The sequence below is a fragment of the Hippocampus bargibanti genome, linkage group LG02, assembly GCF_051943395.1.
Source record: "Hippocampus bargibanti isolate YZ-2025 linkage group LG02, ASM5194339v1, whole genome shotgun sequence".
In the NCBI taxonomy this organism is placed as follows: domain Eukaryota; kingdom Metazoa; phylum Chordata; class Actinopteri; order Syngnathiformes; family Syngnathidae; genus Hippocampus; species Hippocampus bargibanti.
This window is the reverse complement of record NC_142735.1, coordinates 4,715,578-4,741,112: the sequence shown is the minus strand read 5'-3', so window position 1 is coordinate 4,741,112 and position 25,535 is coordinate 4,715,578. Positions and strand designations below refer to the sequence as shown.

At 41.7% G+C, this 25,535-nt stretch overlaps 1 protein-coding gene across 1 annotated transcript in view; it reads right to left on the bottom strand.

The window, feature by feature from the left end:
* The window catches only part of atp8a1 (ATPase phospholipid transporting 8A1), a 131,232-nt gene that overhangs the window by 84,575 nt on the left and 21,122 nt on the right, over positions 1-25,535 (bottom strand). The window contains exons 5-15 of the mRNA XM_089021591.1: positions 20,614-20,659; positions 20,457-20,497; positions 16,337-16,410; positions 14,834-14,903; positions 14,629-14,756; positions 13,152-13,263; positions 12,482-12,647; positions 7,764-7,891; positions 5,288-5,365; positions 5,123-5,211; positions 3,443-3,487 (exon numbers count right to left, since the gene is read on the bottom strand). Of these exons, the coding sequence (XP_088877717.1) occupies positions 3,443-3,487; positions 5,123-5,211; positions 5,288-5,365; positions 7,764-7,891; positions 12,482-12,647; positions 13,152-13,263; positions 14,629-14,756; positions 14,834-14,903; positions 16,337-16,410; positions 20,457-20,497; positions 20,614-20,659 (977 nt within the window). The remainder of the gene's footprint in view (positions 1-3,442; positions 3,488-5,122; positions 5,212-5,287; positions 5,366-7,763; positions 7,892-12,481; positions 12,648-13,151; positions 13,264-14,628; positions 14,757-14,833; positions 14,904-16,336; positions 16,411-20,456; positions 20,498-20,613; positions 20,660-25,535) is intronic.

Below are 25,535 nucleotides of genomic sequence, written 5' to 3'. Positions count from 1 at the left end.
GGGCACAAAGAAACAACAAACTATTCAATCTCAGATTCACACCGAGGGTCAATTTGGAGTTTTCAATCAGCCTGCTATGCATATTTTTGGAATGTGGGAAGAAACCAGAATACCCGGAAAAAAACCCATTCAGGCCCAGAGAGAACATGCAAACTCCACACAGGGTGTGTCATGATCTGGTTGGCGACCAACGGGGGGCGCTGCCGGCCCCGCCTGCACCTGCACAGGTGCTGGTCGTCCCAATCAGATTGGCGACCAACGGGTAGCGACGTCGGCCCTGCCTGCAGCCTCGCAGGTGCTGGTCGTTTTAATCACTGACACTTAAAAGGACACCCGGTACGACCATCCGGTGTCGGTTCATTGTTTGCTGCATGTTTGTATGCTGTGCATGTGTTTGTTTAACCTTGGCGGACTTTTACTTTTGGTCTTCTTTTGATACTTTGTATTTTTTCTGTTCAGATGATTTTGATGTTTTACATTTTGTTCCTGCTGAATTTATTTTAATACAATTTGTCAAACAACCTCCTGCTCCCTCCTGCCAGCTTCTTGGAATCCGCACCCGCCATCACCACCTCGCAAAACGTGACAGGGTGGCCAAAGTGGGCATTGAACCCTTGACCACAGCACTGTGAGGTCGACGTGCTAACCACTTGACTACCGGGCCGCCCAACTTCCCTTTTATGGAATATTATTTTCGACGCAGTGTTAAATTTAAAAAGGTATTAATAATTTTATAGTGACTCACTTTTATACACCTTTATATTTTTTAGTAATGCAGCCTGCGCTTCATTATTGATGACCACTTCGGCCTCCTGCGCTACTGCATTTTAATGTTAGTCTTGTGTGGTGTTAATTTTTGAAGTTCAACTTTGTGGAACAAGCTTATTGGTGAATTTGTGGATAGTGAAACAGAAATAGCGGACAGGGAGATTACTGTAATGCTCCCTCAAGGGTTGTTGAGTCTCAACAAGTAGTTGAAACGAAATCATCAGTGCTGTGATTAATTGCAGCAAAGTGACACACTCCATTTTGCCTCCACTGCTTCAAGGGACAATTCATCAGTCAAAAAAACTCGCAAAGACCAAACAAGCCTCACATTTTGTTCCTTTATAGATTGAATGTGTGATGAAAACTAGCAACATGACTTTTTTATGCAATCACATTCACAAAATGAACCACAAACAATCGAAGATTGCAGATGTTACTGACAACATGATGCGTGCGATACCACACGCAGCGATGCGACACTGAAGGGGGCTTTCTCATTAACATGTGACATTAGCTTATGCTAATGCAGCAACAAGGACTGCGTAGGTTGGCTGCACAGGAAGAAAAAGGTAAAAGCCTCTGAGCACCCCGCGGCCATCAGTCAACATGCTGGTGGTCCAGATGAAACCTTTCAGGCTCCAGCGTGGTCACTTATTGATTGGCCGATAGCACAGAAGGGTGCTGCTACGACAGGAACACAGGTGCTGATCGCTCTCAATCAATCTGTTTCCAGATTAAAACTGAATATGATAGAGCCCTGAACGGATTGGTCACTGACTTGTGGAAGGTTGATTAGATAGATAAGTTTTGGTTGCAATGGAACAATCGAAACGCAATAAGGTCGGCTGTATTTCATTGATATGTCAAAAAAGTGGTGAAATATTCCATCATTAATTCTCAGTAAACACCAATATTGGATGCCGAACCTGTCACTGTCCAATGTCCATCCTTAATTAAATTATATATCTATATCTTTTTAATTGCCCATTTTTTGCTTTAACAATAATCAAATAGGTCAAGTCAAGGTAAGCCTTAATTATTATTGTATTTTAATAAACTTCCTCCGTGTGTATCCCGAAAAATAGTTCATATAGAAGTCCAAGATGGCGCCCGAGTAGGCAGCCTCAGCAAGTGATCTCATGAGCCTTGCTTTTTTTGGTTGTTTTTGTCTTGTTTTGTGTTTTCTTTTGTCACTTTGTGTTGTTGTGCATCGTGTGGAACGGATACAGATTGTTTTTCAGCATTTTTGACCACGACATTCATCAAGGAGGAGACTGTGCTGAGCGGTTGCGCCTTTCGGCAGCATGAATATGCCAGTACTGTTTTTGAATGGGAGGAATGTCGGAGCCATTCGACTGCCATCGCTGGACACCAAAGGGGCCATTGTGCTTTTTTGCGCCTGTAATGGGCAGCATCTTCACAGCCCCGCTTTGTTTAGCGGAAAGGTCAGTGCTGTTGGACAGTCTGTGGCTGGATGGATGCATGGCTTGAGGAACCCGCGATAAGAAGAAAGGAGCGTCAGCGCAGAGCGCCGATGCGTATGTGGAACTGTTGCGGCTTGGAATTGAAGCAGATTTATGTGGAACAGGAGATGTGAGTCAATCTCTTTTCGTCAATGGATGCTACAGCTGCGTGTTTGCTTTCAACATTTAGCTTGTAGTCGACGTGCACATTCCACCATGATGTCCCTGATCCACTGGTGGAAAGACGCTTTGATCCTCTCCTCTTTCATCTAGAACTGCTTCATGTCATCACAAAGAGGGTACAGCAAGTCCTGAAGAATGAATGTCTCTCTGTGTCTTTGTTTGGTCATATTGTCTCTATGCTGTCATATTATTTGTTATTTAGTTTTTTTTTTGTTCTTTTGACTTCAAGACGGCGCCGCGAGAGTGGCTGCCTTTCCAGCAGCTCATGTATTTTTGTTTTTCTACTTTCATTCCTTTCATCACTTTGCTGCTGTGAAATGTAAATCTCTCCACTGTGAGACTAATAAAGGCATATCCAATCCAATATGCCAAAGTAAAATTTTCCTAAGTGTAACGTTCGTAAACCAAGGTTTCACTGTATGTGTATATTTTCCCTTCTTGAGATAAGAGTCCTAATTACTAAACTGCATGTTTACAAAGTACAAAATTCCCCACACAAACACAAACTCAATAGTCTGAAACTGGCAGCTGCTTTCTTGAGAGAGACAACAGCGATCATGGCTAGTCCTTGGATAATGTCAAGGAGTATTTGTGAAAAAACTTTGGAGTGAACCATTCTGTCACAAGCAACACCACATGCATGATAGAGGACTCAAAACTGGTTTCCGTTAAAAAAAAAAAGAGAGCAGAGACTTACGTTGACATTACTTAAACAACCAAGCATTGACAGACAGGCCGTCCCGATCACCCATGCAAAAATAGTTGCGGCATGCTGTTATTGCCCTGATTAAAACCATCACAGATGAAATTGTGTGAATATATGTGTACTCCAACCTCAACTAAACCGGCAACAGTAATGTTTGAAACACGATTAAAAGCTTGATCTTCATATTACAACAGTTACACACACAATGAATCCACTCCCTCACATTCGTGAGCACATCAAGAAACAGGGTTGCATTCAAAGTCACATATCCACCAAGGCACAACAGCACTGCAACGTAACAAAAGCAGCCCATTCGTCTTACCAGTCATCCTCCGTAAAACTACCGTCCTCAGTCTCGGGCACGTGACTGTTGAGGTCAATGTAGGAAGCGGGGGAAAAAAAAGCAAATAAAGACTGGTCGTTAATGTGTTTTGAATACTAATCATAGGTTATTATTCTGGAATAGTTTAGGATGCTAAAAAAGCTAGTCGCTAAATTGTGAGGATTTGGTTGCAATGATTTATAGAAATGTGTCTACTGCTTCAAAGCTAAATCTTAACTCATTCACTGCCAGATATGTGCAAAAATGTGTCCATTCAGTGCCAGGGTTTTTGTCATTGCAAAACAACAACAATAAGTGATGAAGAAATTTAGTGATGTAGAAACTCAGATATTTTCATATTGTATGAACTCATCAGCATCAATCCGCATGTATATTCCACTTAGATGTCCAACTTGGGATGATTGTGTGTACTACACACAGCTAAACACCATCTCTTTGGACTCCATTGCAGTGGAATTAATTAATGTCTACACCCTCGGGGACAGTTTTATTAATTACAGCAGGCCTTCTTTTATGGAGTGGAACACATGCAGGCAGTTGTGTCAGTGCTTTTGTGAGTGTGTGTGTGTGTGCGTGCGCGCGTGTGTGTGTGTGTGTGTGCGTGCGTGCGTGCGTCTGTGTGTGTGTGTGTGTGTGTGTGTGTGTGTGTGTGTGTGTGTGTGTGTGTGTGTGTGTGTGTGCGCGTGTGTGTGTCACCCATTTACAAATCAGGATTTTGCACGCACGTGTGCTAAAAATATTCTCATGCGTCCCTTGGGAAAAAAAAACCTTACATTCTTACACATTTTTCAGTGAACGCACAATACTCAAACTAGTACTATTTCGAAAAAAAATACGACTAGATAGTTGACGCCACCTTAGGCGAACAGTGAAATAAGAAATCTGTGATGGCAATAGACGGCAAATGGCCACACGGCAATGCCATCTTGCGTACAGTGGGGGAAAAATGAATGTAAAGGAATATGTCACTAAGTGACTGCTGTTGAAGCTTTGCTTCATACGAAGTCATCTTCTCTGATTTATGTCCACAAATTGTAATTAAAAAGCAATTTCTTAGGTGAGGATAGAGCAGACTGCAGGCTGACTAAAGTACATCAGTGAGAGCTTTTGATCCAGAATGGATGGATTAGTCAAGATCCATGCCATTCAAAATTGAAAATGTGCGTTTTATCCGGGGTCTGGTGAATAAATATAAAACAAATAAAATTAAGTTCTTTGTCAGGGTGTTTCCAGAATATATATGTCAATCAATTCAAAATAGCTTTTATAATTCGGCAGTAACTAGTAGAGGGCATACCATATCTACTTGGGGCCTCTGACATGAACTGTGGGAAGGAGTCATTCATGGATTTTTGGAACCCTGCTGTTGGATTATTTTGATCGTTCGACCCTCATTGAAAGAAATGAGTGGCTTGCTCATGGTAAAATTGGTGTAGATGTTTCACGGCTCTCCAAAAGGTTGGGCGAAAAGAGCCGAGGAGCTGTCAAATGTCAATGCAGCTTTTATTTATAGCACAGGAGATGTGACAAAGCCACTAATAAGTTGAAGGATGAGAGAGAACAAAATGTCCCAATGAAGGTTAAGGTGACAGAGTTGCACGCAAGGAAGGGGAAATCAGGAGAAAAGTGGGGAGTGGAGTAGGAGTGGGGTTTACATACCCATAGGCCACACCGGCGATGGTGCACTTCTTAAACTGCATGACATTGCAGGTCAGCGTGCCTGTCTTGTCAGAGAAAATGTATTTCACCTGTGCAAGAGGAAGAGGACATTGAAGACGGAACACAATCATCATGGCAAAGATAAGGCACATTGTTTTTTATTACCTGCCCCAATTCTTCATTCAGGTTGGAGGTGCGGGCCATGGCAGGTGTGTTTGTAGGCTTGTAGATCATATCAGTGTCCTGGAAAGGTCACAAAGAACAATCATGTGGGAGATTGTGTGGAGAACGCTTGGAGTGAGAGCATTCAAAAGGGGTTCTTTTCTGGTCAAAAAAGTGGCAATTGAGCTTCAAGTGTCAGTGTGTTGTTAATATGTTGCAAAAGAGATGAGGACAGGTTCATAATCTGGGTTCGATCGAACACTAGGGGTTTGGTGAGTCCGTCTCTGGGATTCGATGGACCCTCTGCTGCAGAGGTCCTCCACTCAGTCTAGTCCGCAGTTAGTAGGCAGAGTCATTGAAACAAGGGTTTGATGAATGAGTATATGAAACTGGTGGGGTTCGGTGGCTCCAACAACATGAAGAACCACTAGATTAAGAGTTTGGAAGAGGATGAAAAGGGAGAGAAGTGGACATCCATGGAAATGTCCATGGGACAAACACTTTGTTGTGAATTTTGTCATTCAGTTTCTAGTGAGAACAGCAAGTACATCACAAATATTCATAAAGGTACCCCCCCCCCCCCCAAAAAAAAAAAAAAAAAAAAAAAAAAAACGGTCCCCAACTCTAATTAGGCCCTGTTTCTTAGTGTTTTGTCAGACTACTATTTCGACTACTAACTATTATATATTATTGGTAATGGCTCTCATCTCCTCCTTGATGGCTTTCTAGAGTTCTGTGATGGTTCTGGGTTTCCCTGCATAGACTCTGTCCATAAGATAGCCTTAAAACCTGTCCAGAGATTTCTCAAGACTGATTTTGAGTGGGCACCCCATAGTCCGGACCTAAGACCCCCCATTTTTTTTCTTTGGGGCTATTACTAGCCATCAGAGCCATTACCAATTCAGTCTGTCAGAACATCATGGACAACTAACTTTGTGCTGCGCCTCAAGAAATGCACGGAGCTAAATGGAAGCCATCTAGAACATATGCTGTAGAATGGAGAAAAAAAGGCCAAAGACTCTAGTGTCTTGATATGATGTTTTGAATATGATAAACTAGTTATGATCAAAGTTTCATTTCATTCGGACAAAACACGAAGAAACGTGGCCTAATTAGAGTTGGGCCCGTTTTTATTGCGTCACCCTGTAATAGCTTAACTCACCCAATTGATGAAGAAGGCTTGGATGAACTTGATGACCTCCAGAGTGACCAACAGGCTGATGGGGATCAGGTTGTTGAACAGGATGATGAAGGTGAGGAAGTTAAGGCCAAAGTTGGCTGCCCCGCCATCTATTGAGGGGAGACGGGTTTGGATACAAGAAGTGATACACAGGAGGCTTGTCAGGACCGTTTTCATGAGCATCCGTCTGTTAAATGTTAAGGGCCCGTAGCTACTTCCAGCCAATGGTCTTTATTAGCCCAAAGCAGAGAGAGTGTGTTGGGCTAATACGGAGCATTAGCTGGAAATTAACCCGTCCTCTCACCCATGAGTCAAATTTAATGTCCCATAGACTGACAGTGAGGGACTGAGGTGTCTCCATTGTTATTAGTGTCACAGCAGCAGCCTTGGCATCCAGCATGATCCAGGCAATGAATTCCAAATGAAGCACTATATGCAAAATGATGCCGTTCCCTCACCCTCCCGGTGCTTTCGCCTTACCCCGTCCAAAAAAAGGGGCAATGATCAGTGTCGAACCCCCACAGACACTAAACATGAAAGCAGGAGGGATGTCATTTACCTTTCAACAGCTTGCGGGAGCTTGCAAGAGTTACCTTCCTCAAGCCAACTTCATCTTAGCATTGAGAGGAGGGGGCCCTTGTCATGACTTAACAAAAAAAAAAAAAACGAACAGATGGATGGCAGGATGGAAGCTATCCTGCTACTGGTACAACAAATACAGGGAGTCTCAGAAGTGTGGTGGTGTAGAGGGGCAAACAAACACACTGGATGCTGTCAAGACAAAGGAGAGGAGATTCGGTCCATAGACTACTAACTATTATATATTATTGGTAATGGCTCTCATCTCCTCCTTGATGGCTTTCTAGAGTTCTGTGATGGTTCTGGGTTTCCCTGCATAGACTCTGTCCATAAGATAGCCTTAAAACCTGTCCAGAGATTTCTCAAGACTGATTTTGAGTGGGCACCCCATAGTCCGGACCTAAGACCCCCCATTTTTTTTCTTTGGGGCTATTACTAGCCATCAGAGCCATTACCAATTCAGTCTGTCAGAACATCATGGACAACTAACTTTGTGCTGCGCCTCAAGAAATGCACGGAGCTAAATGGAAGCCATCTAGAACATATGCTGTATAATGGAGAAAAAAAGGCCAAAGACTCTAGTGTCTTGATATGATGTTTTGAATATGATAAACTAGTTATGATCAAAGTTTCATTTCATTCGGACAAAACACGAAGAAACGTGGCCTAATTAGAGTTGGGCCCGTTTTTATTGCGTCACCCTGTAATAGCTTAACTCACCCAATTGATGAAGAAGGCTTGGATGAACTTGATGACCTCCAGAGTGACCAACAGGCTGATGGGGATCAGGTTGTTGAACAGGATGATGAAGGTGAGGAAGTTAAGGCCAAAGTTGGCTGCCCCGCCATCTATTGAGGGGAGACGGGTTTGGATACAAGAAGTGATACACAGGAGGCTTGTCAGGACCGTTTTCATGAGCATCCGTCTGTTAAATGTTAAGGGCCCGTAGCTACTTCCAGCCAATGGTCTTTATTAGCCCAAAGCAGAGAGAGTGTGTTGGGCTAATACGGAGCATTAGCTGGAAATTAACCCGTCCTCTCACCCATGAGTCAAATTTAATGTCCCATAGACTGACAGTGAGGGACTGAGGTGTCTCCATTGTTATTAGTGTCACAGCAGCAGCCTTGGCATCCAGCATGATCCAGGCAATGAATTCCAAATGAAGCACTATATGCAAAATGATGCCGTTCCCTCACCCTCCCGGTGCTTTCGCCTTACCCCGTCCAAAAAAAGGGGCAATGATCAGTGTCGAACCCCCACAGACACTAAACATGAAAGCAGGAGGGATGTCATTTACCTTTCAACAGCTTGCGGGAGCTTGCAAGAGTTACCTTCCTCAAGCCAACTTCATCTTAGCATTGAGAGGAGGGGGCCCTTGTCATGACTTAACAAAAAAAAAAAAAACGAACAGATGGATGGCAGGATGGAAGCTATCCTGCTACTGGTACAACAAATACAGGGAGTCTCAGAAGTGTGGTGGTGTAGAGGGGCAAACAAACACACTGGATGCTGTCAAGACAAAGGAGAGGAGATTCGGTCCATAGCACATTGCCAACCAAAAAGGAGTGGAAAAGAGCGGGCGGATGACACCGGCATGTTAATTGCGACCACTGCATCGCCACATTGTTAGGTCCCTTCACTCAGAAAATTGGCTATTTGGTTGCAAAGAACACTGCATGACTGCAAAAACCACACCAGGGGAGTACATAAAGTACAATGAAACCTCTCAAGTTGAATGGTCATAAAATAGATGTCAAGGCGAAAATATACAATATTATGAGGCTAGCTTACTTGTCGAAACATGATTTTGCATTTGTGGAAAATAAATGTACTGTACCATGTTTAATCGATCTGATGGGACGGCCATTTTGCTCCTGATTGTTGACTGAAAAATAACATCAGTGTTGCTTAGTACTCAGTCAATGACCAGTCACGGCTCACCAGATTTCCGAGTTTGGTCATGTGACATTAACTCATTCACTCCCATTCACAAATTTATTTGGGAGTTGAAAATATGACGTAGAGCGCCATTCGCGAATTTCTTCGGGATTTGTTTATTCATGCTTGGGTGCCGATAAAGCGCTGCCCAAACCTCCAGCAATGTTTTTCCCTGCCACGGTGGGGCAGCAAATCCCTTTTTTTCCATGTTAGTGCTTTATTACAGCTTCAGCTTTTGTTAAAGCGCTATATAAACCAATATGTATGTATTGCATTGTATTTTGGAAAGCCACCCTCATTTCAAGCTCATAAAACTCCAGACCCATATAATTAAGGAATTAACTATTTTTTTCTGCTGAAAGATGATGGTCTAAGGTTTGTAACGCTGTATTGAAATTTTATGTAGTCCAAGAGCTCAAAATTCAGTGGGTTCCGGAATTTAAGTGACAATGACGAAAACCCTGGCACTGGCTTTTGGGTGCGCCTCATACACGGAAATACAGTCTATAAACTGCTTTGAGTTATGTTTAGTTGTTGTGTTTAAGTTGTGTTTAACTTTAGAGGTTCCACTGTACTTGAATGTCAACTTAACCCTTATTAACCAGTCACAGCAAGAGCTTTTAGTTGAAGATGCACTTATTATTATCCAACAAGGCTGAGTATATTGAGTGTGAAGACTTCCCGAAAGTGATTATAAAAGTAGAATTAGACGCCAATTCAGGATTTGATGGACTTGCTTTCTATTTTACTAGAGTACAATCTGTCAAGTTTCTTGAATACTTAAATATTTACCAAGATGCACTCTTTGGCCTCGATCTGCATTATGTTATCCGAGTATACCGGTTTAATGTCAACAATTGCCATCCTCAGCATTCTGTGACCGCTCAAAGTCACATTAATTATTCACTGGGCTTCAGTGACAGAGGAGGCTGCGGGATGCTGTGCGTGGCCAGCTTATGCCGATCGTTCTCTTCATTTCCTCACTATTGGCGACGGGCAAGACGACAATCATTTTGTTTCATGAGCTCATCTGATGCTAAATCACAGGATTTCCACCGCTTCTCTTTTGTCACAGGCTGGACAATGCCCACTGGAAAGATTCTCAACAAGCTCCTTATGGCGGTACAATCAGTCTCAAGATGAGCCTCTTGCTTTATGACTTACACTGCCATAAAAAGTTTGGAATCTGTTTTCAACCCTTCGCCAAATTCAATAGTGCATCGATGGAGCACCGTGTAAGGGGGAAAGTGTAAGTCGTAATGCAAGTTTAAATCGACCAGGACACAACCTCTCCTACATGCCTATCAGGGAAACAAAATAATGCAAGTACCACGATGATCACTTTGCAGTCCAGAACTTTTACAATAAACCAATAATAATAATGAAAATTTTGAGTAAGTAGCTGTATTATGATGACAAAGGGTATTGAGAATTCATGCAAAGCCTGTGAAACTGTAGCAGATAACCAAATCCAGTTTCTGTGAACCAATGCGCTCAAAATTAATACTTGGTCATTTTTATTCAATTTACTTTTTACTACCTCAACCATCTAAAAACATTTCATTGATGGTCGGATGTGGGAAAAAAATAGTTCCAGGTTCGTTAGTTAATTGAACAATAAAATCGAAAGACTATACTTTCATGTTTGATAGACTATACTATCATGTTTGATATGATCCTCAGTGGCGGGCCGTCAGGGCCTGCGAAGCCTTCTCCGCTGACCTAAAAATATCTGAATCACAGACTAATTACAGTAAAGTCTCGTTATATCGATATTCTCGGGAGTCTGAAAAAATATCGATATAACCGGACTATCGATATATCCGATCCTGCGGCATGTAAATTTTCTTCTTGCGTTCATAGAAATAGTATCGTAATAAGCAGTACTATCGATATAACCGATAACGATATAACGAGACTTTACTGTAATTATATATTGTCCATAAATTATATTTAAATAGTACTAAATTGACTTTCAACTTCCTTTCACGACTTATCCCCTGTTGCGCTGTTTCTAGACGTGTGTTTTCGTATTTAAGCATTTGAACAATCATTTTTCAGCCATCATTTGTTACCAGGGTCAGAAGTCTACCTGGGCGCAGAACCCAAGGTTGTTTAAGGCGCTGGCAACGTCAGAGTATCACTAACAGTGAGTAATAAACGCATACTGGCATGAGGTAGCACACGGTATCGGTATCGAGCTGCATAAGCAAATATATTGTGTTTATTTAAGAGCACTTTTGTCAACCCCAATGGCTGAAGAAGGAGAAGAAATGGATTTGGTTGCAGATTTACTGTTAAAGCCATTTCCAAGACAGCCTTTTCAAGAAAAAATGGACAACACTAAGAAAGGTCAGTCATCTATTTCCTGGATAATGGTACCCTCGAGTGGACTTGTAGTAAATTACACCACACTTCTTTTCAGTCTGGATAGATTGAGACGTAGCATGACTGAAGGCCAAGCGATGAAATCCACGGCTCGCCACTGATGATCCTTGAAACTTTGAAAATTGGTAAATAATTGTTGGGTAGTTGATCGTGGGCATGTTTAAGGAGTGGATATAAGTCCATTTTATCACAAAGTGTTGCCAGGAATATCTATCGAAGAGTAGGACTTTGAACAGGTTTGCATGACTCCTCTTACTCTTTGTCAAGTGGTTTGAAAAGATGGCGACAGAAGCGTTGGTAAAATGTCAGCCGCTTCACCACATGTTGTGCTCAATCAAGAAACACGTATGAAGCCTCCTGCTGCGAACAGCGCCCAGAGTGTTACCTCCAGTCAACAGCAAGGACAAAACTACTAATTCTCGGGGAAATAAGTGGGGTGATTGTCTAAAGCCTGGGAAAGGCAAAGTGTTCCATGTGGCACAAAACAAAGTGAGGTATCCAAAATAAAAATGGAGAAACGTGAGACACTGTTTGCAACAGGCACTGAAAATAACTTGACAAACGGTGTAAGAGAGCTGGAGGGGAACACCTATCGTTGGATCCCTGGTATGCGCTTGTCCACGGGAACTGGCCCATACAAAGTTGGGCAACCGTATAGGGGGCGAGGGTGGGGGGGCCTCATTTGCTTAGCAAAGGCAGAGCTTCAGTTAGGGGTTAGTAAGGGGAGGTCATTCACGGATGGCCAAGGCTTTAAAATGGTTGTTACCTGGAGCTGTTAAAAAAAATGACAACAAAGAAAAACAACAAAATCAAACACAATATTAGAAAGGGAACCAAAAAAAGTACAGCAGCGCATTGATATTCAACCATTTCTCACTCAACACATCTATGCATCAGTTAACGGGGGTCTGATCATTCCCCGCATTGCCACATATTTCACTTGTTATGAAAAACATCGTTTAACTGAGGCAACTTAACAAAACAAAAAGAAACGGACATACCAGCATTTAAGGAAATAATGTAAAATGACAAATAAATAAGCTGATATGGACACAAGTGAGTTCAAATATGTGCAATGAGAGGCGGTGTGCGGCCTCTGTGGGGATTCTTACAGTTGAGGTCCATGTACCAGGCATCATTGCCACACTGGTACTTCCAGATGGTTTGGCCTACGGAGCAAACCAGTGAGATGGCCAGCAGGCAGCCAAACAGGACCAGAATTTGAAAGTTGGTGATTCGCTCCACATTGGACAGCTTCAGCGGAGGCCGAGTTGAGTTCTGACAAGGCAAGAAAATGACAACATTCGGTCGAAGTTGACATATCATGTTATCACTGTGTTTGGCCATAATTGGAATACACATCGAAGCAAAAAAAATACATTATTAATAATAATGACAGTAAAAAATTTACTTACAAGACAAGCACACAAATCCTCATTGGGCAAATGAACATTTAAACCACCGTGATAGAGAATAGACATAATAAAAGTTATCATTTAAAAGTTTCATGCTTAGAAGGCCCACAACGGAAGCACAGAAAATCTGGGGTCAATCTGAGGTGAACAGACACAGGCTGTTAAACTCTCATCTTCATGGAGGAGATCGGGCCTTGGACTAATTTAGGACTTGGTAAACTCCTTCACAGGAAGAAGTCATTAGCCAGGTTACAAATCTATCAGTTCATGGAAAAGACAACCAATTAAAATGTCTATGTTCTGTTGTTTTAGTCTTTGTTTCATATCGTGTGTAAAGACAAATAGTCAACGGAATTAAAACTGGTACCTGCATGAGTTTTGTATCATGACCAGTGTAGACCACCACACCATGGACCCATTGTGTGTTCCGTAACTGGGCTCCTCTCAGTAAGATCTGGTCTGGACCAAGTGGCACTGTGCTGTAATCAAAAAAATAAATACAGTAAAGTCTCGTTATATCGATATCGGATATATCGATAGTCCCGGTTATATCGATACTATTTCTATGCACGCACGGAGAAAATTACATGCAAACAGGGTCGGATATATCGATAGTCCCGGTTATATCGATATTTTTTCGGACTCCCTTGAATATCGATATAACGAGACTTTACTGTAAATCATATTCATATGTTGGTTCACATTCCCCTTGATTTCACCAATTGGTGTGCAAAGTCACGTGCTGTACCTCAAAGAGAATTCACTACTTCTGAAAATGATTTAGAACGACACAAAAAGACACTAGGAAGCCATCCAGAAGCCAAAAGTACTTTAGGAAATTGCTTACACGGGTAAGCTCTTTAGTCCCTGGATAATCAAATCATCATTGCTGTAACATTGCATCCAGTTGCTAATAAAAATGCATGGTCCCTCTGTGACACAGCCTTTGAGCAAACGAATAACTGAATTTGAGTGAACCAGGTGCCTTTAGCAGACAATGCACTTTGCTTTGGGCGATTGGCTCAGGAAGAGTTCCCTATCTCAACAGGTGAACAAGGATTATACAAACAGGCTGCTGTGGGTGTCTCAAACCGGACGGGTCAAATGAGATACAGTACTGCCCTTTAAGTTCATGAACCTTTTTCAAAGGGATTGCCGTAAACCAAGGGAAATTTTAACTCATTCACTGCCATTCCTGAATTTATTCCGGAATTGAAAAGCATGACGTGGAGCGCCATTCCCGAATTCGCTTGGTTTTTGGTTTTTCTTCTTTCCCCACTTCATGCTCAGATAACTCCAGATCCATATAACTTCGTAATTAACTTTTTTTCTAATGAAAGAAGAGAGTCCACGGTTTATTATGCTGCATTGAATGTTTATGTAGTCCTAAAACTCAATAGTCTGTGGTTCCTGCAATTCGAGTGAAAATGACAACAACCCTGGCACTGGAATGGACACATTTTTGCACATTGTCTGGCAGTGAATGAGTTAATAGTACAGAGAATGGAATAGAGTAATCGTACCATGCGAGATCTGAAAATCTTCAACACAATACAATACATCCTAATTTATATAGCGCTTTCACAACAGGTACAGGTGTAACAACCCGCTTCACATAATAGTCAACACAAAGCAAAATAATCAACACAACAGGAATATAAAAACATGGACAGTTGCACAATCTAACGACTTTCCCCATGTACTCTACATTTGAGTTTGAGTACAAGACAAGCACTTTATTTTATGAATTAGTTCGAGATGAAAGCCTCCTTTTCAGCAGTGGATCAGAGAGGTTAAGGGGAACACCACATAGTGAAAATATGGAGCTTAACAACTTAGCCCACCTGTGACCATCCAGTCGGATGTTCCCAACAAACTCATACAGATGGCGGTTTGGGCACTCGCACTCCATCCTCCCTGAGAGTCGCATGAGACTGTCGATGTCCTTCAAGTCGGATGTCACTTGCAAACCCTGTTGGTTTTATTTCATGTGTCATTATTAACAACAACAACATTGACACAATGATCGAGGTTATACATCTACTTTACCTGTCTTATTTTTAGGTTTGTTTCACCATCAAGGTTTGATGTTTCGATGTAGCACATTCCCTGTGGCTCACTGTTAGGTAAAAATGATATAAATGCAGTAAATTGCAGCTAAAAAAATAAGCCCAGACATTAAAATGAATGAATGTGATCTAATAGTGTGGAAAAGGATGTAAAGCAAGTCTGATTTTAATAACAAACAGACATCTAGGCTTCTATACAAATTTAGACAAGGTTGGTGTGCACCAGCCTACTTAAAAGTTATACGGGGCGAAGTATTCTTCAGTTGCATGCAGTTTGACAGACATTGACGACAGAAACGAAACGGTGGTGTGATAAGAGCGAGAGGGCATGCAAAAAAACTAGAAGGAGAGCAGAAAAATGAGCTTCTGACTGATATTGGGCACAGGGAAAGTGGGCGAGCATGCCAGGACACTGTGAGAAAATTATTGGTGAGCTGTTCCTTATTTATACAAACATGGGAAGGACAGGCATGAAGAAAACTAAGATCTTGGTCTATATCTAAATGTCCACAGGATAGGGGGCGGAAGACATTAGCCTGTTTGAGCTATCAGCAGCCCACACTACATTTTTGAGTACAGTACACAATTGTGTACGGTTTTTCTCCATTGCCAAAAATAGGGATTGCCAAAAGAATATACAGGTAACATCCGATTTACGACCGAGTTCCTTTCCGAACAAACGGTCGTAAGTCAAAACGGTCGCAAGTTGAAATCCATTCAAAATGTTGAATAGCGACTGAGGCTAAATGACTCGCAAACTCCCTCCTGCGGTGCCATCACACGGTCGATTGCTGTGCGAGAGTGACATGCTGGCTGGCCAAAATTGTCATATGCGTTGCCAGCCTGCTAGCGCGTTGCCAGGTGTAGAATAAAAATTTTAAAAATAGGGTCTGGAGGTCGTGGTCGTAAGTACGGGTGGTCGTAAGTCGGATGTTACCTGTATATACAGTATAGGGCCAGAGCTACCAGCAAATTTTAGTTTAGCGTCCGACACCTTCAAAGAAGTACAGATGACGGCTGAAGGAACCTTTTCATCGATTACCACAAGAAAAAAAATGGCATCCTCAGCGCAAACCACATATTGACAGTTTTAACAAAAGTGAAAAGACCAAATATGTTTTCACAGCTCAGCACTTTTAGGCCAAAGAATTCAATTCTGTCAATGAAAATGACTACCGTCAAAATATGAACCATCAAATTGACTTTGAATTACTCTCAAAAAGCAGAAAATAGAAAATATCATTCCACGATGTGGTTGACATTTCATTCTTGGACCATGGCATCATGCAAATATGGCCGGAAATGTTTGTGTTGGCCAGCCATATGCGCCATGCAGAATAAAAAAAAAGCTAACATGCAACATCTGGAACGTAATCAGAAGCTCCCCTCAAGCATGCAAATGAGCTCCTGACACCAGCTTCTGAATGTCTGGACCCATCTTTGCAACACCAGTTGCCTTGGTAACGTCGCTGGTTTTCCTGACCTGGACGACAGTATGACGAGGTCAGCTGGGAGGTGATCGCCGTTGGCAGCTTTGACCACTTCCCCAACAGTCACCTGTTATTAGCCGAGCATACGCCAGTGGCAGGAAAGAGGGCGGAAGAGAAAAGGGTGGTGGTAAAAGGAAAGATGGAAAGACAAACAGCAAACAGATGAGATGAGAAAGGTAAACTGTTTTTTTTGTCCTCAGGGCCCTGCATCTGCTTTCTCTTAAAAAGGGTAAGGAGAAAATCACATTACTGTTGTCTCACCAAGAGAACTGATGGTATCAAGCTAAAAATATTTTCTTTTCTGTTAAGCCTGTACCTCACAAAGCGGCAAAGGCAACTACCATACCTGCAAACTTCTGAAACCAGAAAAGCCGAGCACAGTTACGGCCCATGCGCAGTAAACTGTTTGCAGTTCCGCTTGTTAGTGGGTTTTTTTATCATTTCAAATAACAGTACAACATACTGCAACTTTTATATGGGAATTGTAAACATTTATAAGAGGAGCTTTTAGCGAGGTATCAAATTCAAACTTGCGTCATTTTTACCTTTTCTTGAGCGAAGTCTAACTCCTGGAAATGTTTGGGAGTATTCCCCGCAAAATGACTGTAGTTTTCTTTTACTTTTCACACTTTTTGTTGATTTTTCTCCGGCAGATGCCATTACACGACAATGATAAAAACAACGTTAACTCCTGAGTCTCGATTCCACGAATGAGCTCTCACTCTGGATTCCAGGAAAGACCCGTACCACTCTTATAAAAGAGGACAGAGCGCTAAAAACAGAAGTCTTTAGGAAGGCTACGCACACTGACCAATACTTACTTTTTGACTCTAACCACCCTTTACAACATAAACTAGGAGTTATCAGAACCCTCCAGCATAGGGCTAAACTAATACCAACTAGCACTGAAGGTAGAGAAAAGGAGTCAAAACATATCAGGAGAGCACTCACTAACTGTGGGTACCCTCAGTGGTCATTCAACAAATGTCAGAAAGAAAGAATAGCGAACGAAACCAATAATTCTCAAGATTCTAAAAGGAGAGGAGTAGCAGTACCGTACATTGCAGGAGTTTCTGAAAAATTACAAAGAGTCCTTTGGCAACATAAAATTCCTACTTATTTCAAACCGATAAACACGTTAAGGCAAAAATTAGTGCATCCAAAAGATAGGCTACCAAATGAAAAACAAAGTAATGTAGTTTATTCCATACATTGTAAGAATGAAAATTGTAAAGAGCAGTACATTGGGGAGACTCAACAAATTCTCAAAAAAAGACTTTATCAACATCGCAGGGATAATACTAGTGGGCCTCAATCGGCAGTACATTTGCACCTAAAAGCTAGCAACCACTCATTTGACGACAATGAGGTTAAAATCTTAGCGAAAGAACATAGATGGTTTGAAAGGGGGGTGAAAGAGGCGATTCTTATAAAACAACAAAATCCTTCATTAAACCGGTCTGGTGGTGTGAGGTTCAATTTGGATCGTTCATACAATAGCCTGCTCAGGCAAAACAGGTTAGGCAACTTCCGCAATGCTGATGAGGGTCGTTATGCTGATGAGGTGATACCGGGGGGAGTGGGTGTAATAGGCCAATCGTTAGTCAGGAATGTAGGAACAATCAGTGGGGCCACAGGGGGGGGGGTCCCGCGCCCCCCCCCAACCTGAGAGTAGGGACCTATCATAGCTGTGTCCGGCGCCACCAGGCCTGGACATTAGGGATATATATATATGGGGCCGATACGACCAGTCAGACTTTAGTTCGCTGACGAAGCCTCTTGGATAGGAGGCGAAACGTCCGAAACCTTCACTTTTGTACAGATGACGGCTGAAGAAACCTTCTCATCGCCGTACCACACGCAAGCACAATTCATGTAAAGGAAGCTAACAGCTAGCACTGTGACGATCGCATGTTCACGTGTTTTGAATTAACTTTGAGTACATTATTTACTATTTTGACAATTTTGGATTTATTGTTTTTATTGGAAACCGTAATTTTAATTATTAACCCGTAACCTGGAATGGGATAATGAAAACCGTAGTTTTTTACGACAAAACCGGAGTAGTTGGCAGATATAAACGACTGTAACTTTTATTCATGTCGCAAAGATTTTTTGAACGTGTTCAAAAACAGTTTGCAACATTAAATGAATCCTGAGAGTGAGAACCCCCAAAAAAGAAACAACAACAACAGCATTTTGCAATGTGCACACACTTGCAAATCTTCACCGCTCAATGAGATATGGGCTTAAGAATGCGTGGCTGTTGAAATGTAGCCTCAGTTTGAGCCAAAAGATAGCATGCTAATTCCATGCTGGTAAACCATCAGAGCTTTAGGCTGAAGATAAAAGAGTTTTAAGGCAGCAGGGGACAGAGGATGGAAATGATCCCAAGTAGACAGTTCCCAGAGTGGACTCTTGATACCTGCATGATAAAACCACAGCGTCTGCAGGCACGAAATCACCTATATTTACTTTAATAACATCGGCCATCTCTACCTGTGAAAACAGACGTGTCATTCTGGTGCACACAATGTAGAGGACTGTGACCGTGTTATACAATGATGAAAAGAAATACAGTGAACGACTATACGGCAAAAACGAATATATCATAACATAATCAAATGCAGCTAGGGGCAAGGAGTCATATCTGACAAAGATAGCCCTTATGTTGAGAAAAAAGGCGACTACAGCGTGACCCAAAAAACAGGCCCCAACTCTAATTAGTTTCTTAGTGTTTAGTGTCTAAAATAAAACTTTGGTCATAACTAGTTTATTATATTCAAAACATCACATCAAAACACAAGGGTCCCCGGCCTTTTTTTTCTCCGTTGTACAGCATATGTTCCAGATGGCCTCCATCTAGCTCCATGCATTTCTTGAGGCGCGGCACAAAGTTGTTTCTTGAGTTCCGTGATGGTTCTGGGTTTCCCAGTGTAGACTCTGTCCTTAAAGTAGCACCAAAGAAAGAAATCTGGGGGTTTAGGTCCGTGCTATGGGTTGCCCACTCTAAATCAGTCTTGAGACTGATCACTCATCCTCCGAAGTTCTCTTTCAGCCAATCTCGGGACAAATTTGAGGTGTGAGAACTTGCTCCGTCTTGCTGGACCCAGAATCTGCTCATGAGTGACGGGCAGATGGACCAATTCAGTCTGGAAGAACGTCATGGACAACTTGGTGCTGCGCCTCAAGAAATGCATGGAGCTAAATGGAGGCCATCTAGAACATGTGCTGTAGAATGGAGACAAAAAGGCCAAAGACTCGAGTGTTTCGATGTGATGTTTTGGATATACAGTAAAGTCTGATCATATCGATATTCAAGGGAGTCCGAAAAAATATCGATATAACCGGGACTATCGATATATCCGACCCTGTTTGCATGTAATTTTCTCCGTGCGTGCATAGAAATAGTATCGATATAACCGGGACTATCGCTATATCCGATATCGATATAACGAGACTTTACTGTAATATACTAGTTATGGCCAAAGTTTCATTTCATTGGAACAAACACTAAGAAACGGGCCTGATTTGAGTTGTGGCCCGTTTCTTTTGGGTCACCCTGTACTATAGGAACAGCATGGAAATGAGTTGATATTACAGTGTGCATGAATATGGTGTAATAAGTAGAGAAATTTCGTATCACATAGCAACACTGTCATTTCTGTCAGCACTGGCCAGGAATATGTATTATGATTATAAACCCGCATGTTATGTTTTCTACTACATGAGTAAATAAACAATCATATATTGGTATATTAATATTCCAAAACAGATTAAAAAGAGAGAAATGAAATGTGGCATTGTGCACTGTTTAACTGGTAATGTGTGATTACAAATGAAGTCGTTAAAAAGACTGACAGTAATTGTTTTTTTTTCTAATGGCTTTATGTTTCAGGAACACATAAAAACAATGATAGACTCCTTTCTCTACTTTGCCTTTGATGAAAGATCTCATGAAATTATTGGACTCATTAGCTGCTGTGCTTTGTGTGGACATATGCCAATGTTCCCCAATCAAAGCAAAACTAGCGTGACTAAGATGTGTTGGCTTTTTAGGATTTGGACTGAAAGGCACCATTAACATTAAAGTTCATATTATTTATTACGTACCTTCTCCCAATGCACAATTTCCCAGGCGCCATTTCGTAACACTGTGATGATACATGAAAAGGAAGTACAAAAGCAAGAGAGAGAAAGAGGAAGTCACAATGAGTTGACATCTTTAAACTGTTGCCTGACAAAAAGAGCATCAATGAGTTTTCGGTACCTTGACATTCTTTTTTGTTGACAACACTGTCGGCATTGTGACGTTTCTAAAATGAAAGTCGAAAACGAAATGATGATTACGCAAATAGAGAATTACAAGATGAATCATATTTGAAAGACAATAGCAGAGTGTTTTGAGAGGTTCGAAAAAACCAAGGTGACTTAATGCAACGCAGTGCCGAACTGCACTCATTCAAACATTTAAATCACAACCTAAACATCGCAATATGATACAATGTCGAAACTTATTTAGGCGGGCATTCGCTTCCATTGTCAAACATTGTGTGACCTGACATAATCACTATTTGGGGAAGCTTAACGTAGAGATGAGCCTTTATTTGCCTCACAATGGAGAAATGTACATTTCACAGCAGCAAAACAAAAACAAAATACGGGCGCTGCTGTAATGGCAGTCACTCATATTGAAGTAAAAAACAAAACAAATAATGTGACACAACACAAATAATACCGATAGTCATTGAATCTTAAGTACTTTCTGTAGCCTCTTTGTTACATAAAGCAGTTCTAGATGAAAGAGGAGAGGATCAAAGTGTCATTTTCACCAGTGGCTCAGGGACGTCACAGTGAAATGTGCACGTCTGCTACAAGCTAAATGTTGAAAGCAAACACATTGCTAAAAAAAACAAGAGAACACCTAAGGATTGACTAATAATCTCGATTTGTGAAAAGTACAAAATTGACCAAATTTGGACATATGAGATTTCTACCAGGCAGTGACAATGTCCATAGACTCTCAATATTACAATGAGTTAATATTACTTTCATCCAACACAAAACTAGTGAGGAGTTTGGAGGATAAGTGTTGTTTGGTGTTCACAAAAAAAAAAAAAAACTCAGTAGGTGGAGCCTTGAAGAAAATGTGTCCAGATCTGCATATATTGGGACCAAGGATGGTAGAGCCAGCAGAGGAAATAGTGATGAAAAAAAATCATATAATGTGTAGTAGTACCTAGCTACAGGAATAGAGTGGAAAAGTATCACTCAATCAAGCAATTATTTCTGCGCGATAAACTTCTAAGACGAGTCATACAGGCATGGAGGAGATTTTCTATTTCAAAGACATACAGGACGGTTGTGTGTCTGAATGCAAATCAGCACTATTGTTTGCCCTTGCGTCCTACTAGACACTCACGCTGTCAACAGTGTTGTGATGTTTAAGGTCTTGTCAAGTGGCATCCAGCGACAGTGTGCTGGTCCTGATAAGAAAGGCGTGGACGTATCCGCTCAAGACCCCCCCACAAGAAGAAATGTTTACATTCTTTAGCTTGCTCCAATTTACTCCAGTGCAAATCCAATTAAACGCTAATTAGTGCATTCCCATGCACTCGCTTTTCAAGCTCTGGTTGGATCACTTTGTGCATCTCTCAACGCATTCTTGTGTGTAATGAAAACCTTGCGACTGCTGCAGAGACGGGGAAAAGTTTTCAGTGCTACACGAGAGCTCATCCATCATCCCGTGTGCAAGAGCTGATAGCTAATTTCATTCAACCATTTTTTTCCCTGTGACACAAATCAGACATGTCAGATCAGAGCTGCATTTATAACCCATACTTTGTGACAACGCCGCATGAAAGGAGAACAACAAAGGTAACGAAAACGCAGGAAATGAAGCAGCACTTCCTGTATTTATTCTTTTGACCTAAATGAGGAAATGAATTTTATCTGACATGAGACAAGGTGGCAAAAACTCAGCACTGCAGCAAAGTGGAGACTGCGGGATATAATAATTCAGTGTCCACAGAGCTAGATACAGTATAGCACAGATATTGACCCACAAGGTATCGGCTGTGCTGCTGTCAGAGCTGTTCAGTCGGACACTGTGAACACAGCCATTCATGACCGACAGCCAACTTCTGCAGCCCTCTGCCAAGCTATTTATTGAGAGTATATGCACATTTAAGTCATACATTAGTAAAACATAGTCTTCTTGATTTGAATACCACGGCCTTGGACGTCCCAACACCAACAACTATAAAACGACATAACATAGACATTTGAATAGGTTGTCCTTTTCATGAACTGATAAATTTGTAACCTGGCTAATGTGGTCTTCCTGTGAAGGAGTTTACCAAGTCCTAAATTATGTCCTGTGAAGGAGTTTACTGAGTCCAAGGCCAGAGCTCCTAAATGAATATGACAGTTTAAAGGACAACCGATGTCACTTTTTTGGTTTTTAACTGACACCAGAAAAACGTTTTATAGCATCTAAAATACCCAAAACATGCAGTATGATATTTTTAGTCAAATGCAAAACACCAATAAAAATGACTTAAAGTGTCCAAAGTCTGCAAAAAAATGAGCTGCGAATTGGGCATTTTCAGAAAGTCTCTTATGTGACGTCACGCCAAGACGTCTTGCATTGCTTGTGAATCAAAAAATGGCTCAGATTCGGGGAATATGCTTTCTTGTTACACATTCAGTTATGAATATGATTCAAATAGTCCTGATGAGCAAAGCATACATGTTTGCAATCGATTAAAGAATTTATTTGGGCCATTTTGAGGCAAACGGGCGGGTGGGAATGTCTCACCAAAGAAGAGGCAGAAAAACGGCGACCAGCTCCAGTGAGGAATGAATCAGCTCGTTTCCACAGGCTGATACTATCTTTCCATGGAGTTTGCCTCCCTCTGCTGGCGGCTTTTGGGTGTAAGACATGGTTTAAAAAAAAAACAGTACAGCAAAATACATTGATATGATGGAAAGACGCTACAATGCGTCTTTTTTACGGTGAGGAGGCGGTCCTTTTCTGACGTCACGTACGGACTCGTCACCAACTCAAAAACAAGACTTCCTGAATGTTCAGCGCGAGTCTTAAGACGTAAAATATAGCTATATGCGGTGGAATCTTATCAAAATACGCCCAGTAGAAGTCATTTGAAGCCATTTTACAAATTATGGACACAACTTGTCCGGAGACGTCGGTTGTCCTTTAACAGGCTGTGTCTGTTCACCTCAGATTGACCCCAAGTGTGTTGTGCTTCCGTTGTGGGCCTTGAGTTCTGCGGCCAACTAAGCATGGGACTTTTAAATATGATAACTTCTATCCTGTCTATTCTCTATCAGCTGCCTTGGAACCCTGACTACCCAAGTACGAGAAATAGTTTATGGGAGTTTTGTTCCTGGAGAAATTGTCAATCACTTGTGGTGACATGGTGAGCTGACTTAGTACCAGGGCATTTATCACTGGTCACATTGAATCAAAAGGAACACATAATTATTTTCTTCAATATCAAACAACAAATCAAGACTTATTCTCCTTCGACCGTACAGTTCTCCCAATTAAAGTGGGCTTTCCACATTTTGCACACTTTTAACTCATTCAGTGCCAGACATGCAAAAATGTGTCCACTGCAGTGCCAATGTTTTTATCATTGTCACTCAAATTCCAGGACTCATTGAATATTGAGTTTTAGGACTACAGAAACATTCAATACAGTGTTAGAAACCTTAGACTCTCTTCTTTCATAAAAAGAAAAACAGTTAATTCCTAAATTATATGGGTCTGGAGTAATATGAGGTCCAAGTTGGGGCGGCTGTACAAAAGGCAAATGCTGCCCCCTCGTGAAAGGGAAAAACATCGCCAGAGGTCTCACCAGCGCTTTATCGGCAGCCTGCGCAAGAAAAACCAAAACCCGAAAACATTCGGGAATGGCGGTAAATGAGTTAAAACAATACTGTACATATTTTGGGGGGGTTCAGAATTCAGTGGATTATTATCAGACCTCGTCTGCAGAATGCAACCAACCATTTTAAGCATCATCTCAGTTGTCAAATCTATCAAGATTTGGCTGTTGGCTGGCTCCATTAATGGAAAAAGAAACGCTTGTTGATTCTTTGATTGAATAGGTCCTGTTCCAGGAAGTAATGTTCAATTTTTCATCAGGACTATAGAGAAAAAAAATGTTAGCAATGTCGTCATCGTTTTTTTAACCTCTAGCCTCCCTATATGGATTTTGCATGTTCTCACCGGGCCTGCGTGTATCACGGTTTGCAAGGTGGTGATGGTTGTGGTTGTGGATCCCAAAAAAGCAGGCAGGAGGGAGCTGCAGGATGTATTTGACAAATTGTATGAAAATAAAGTCAGCAGGAACAAAATCTAACACATCAAAGTCATCCGAAGAGTAAAGTACAAAGTATCAAAGAAAAACATGAGTAAAAATCTGCCAAGAAGAAATTAACCTGACAGGGTGCAGAAAACACATTCAATGACCCAACACGGAATGGTCGTGCCGGGAGTCCTTTTAACTGCCAATGATGAGGAGGCCCAACACCTGTGCAACTGAGGGCGGGGCCCAAACATCGTGACAGCGTGGGTTTTCTCAGGATCCTCCCACATTCCCTAATTATGCATGGCAGGCTGATTGAGACTTTAAATTCTCCCTAAATTTGAGTGGCATAGACTGCCCTTGAAGCAATCATCGGTTAAAATTGATACACTCACTACTGAAGACCTTGTGGGGACACACAGATTGTCGTAACTGGCTAGTTACGACAGTGAAAAGCTAAGAATCAGATCAGAGAAAACGGAAGTTCTGATGTCACACCTTAAGTTTCAGTACCGCCCTTCTGATTATATAAATATGTTGTGCGTGTCGGGGCACCTTTGCACTCATGATCCGCAGCCATTGTCTGTAAATCACCGGTGCTTGGAAAGAAGCGTCAGCGCAGAGCGTGGAACTGTCGCAGCTTGGAATTGAAGCGGATTTACGTGGGACAGAAGATGTGAGACAATCTCTTTTCGTCAATAGATGCTACAGCTTTGTCTTTGCTTTCAACATTTAGCTTGTAGTCGACGTGCACATTCCACCATGACGACCCTAATCCACTGGTGAAAAGGACGCTTTGATCATCTCCTCTTTCATTGAGAACTGACTCATGTAACAAAGAGGGTACCGAAAATGC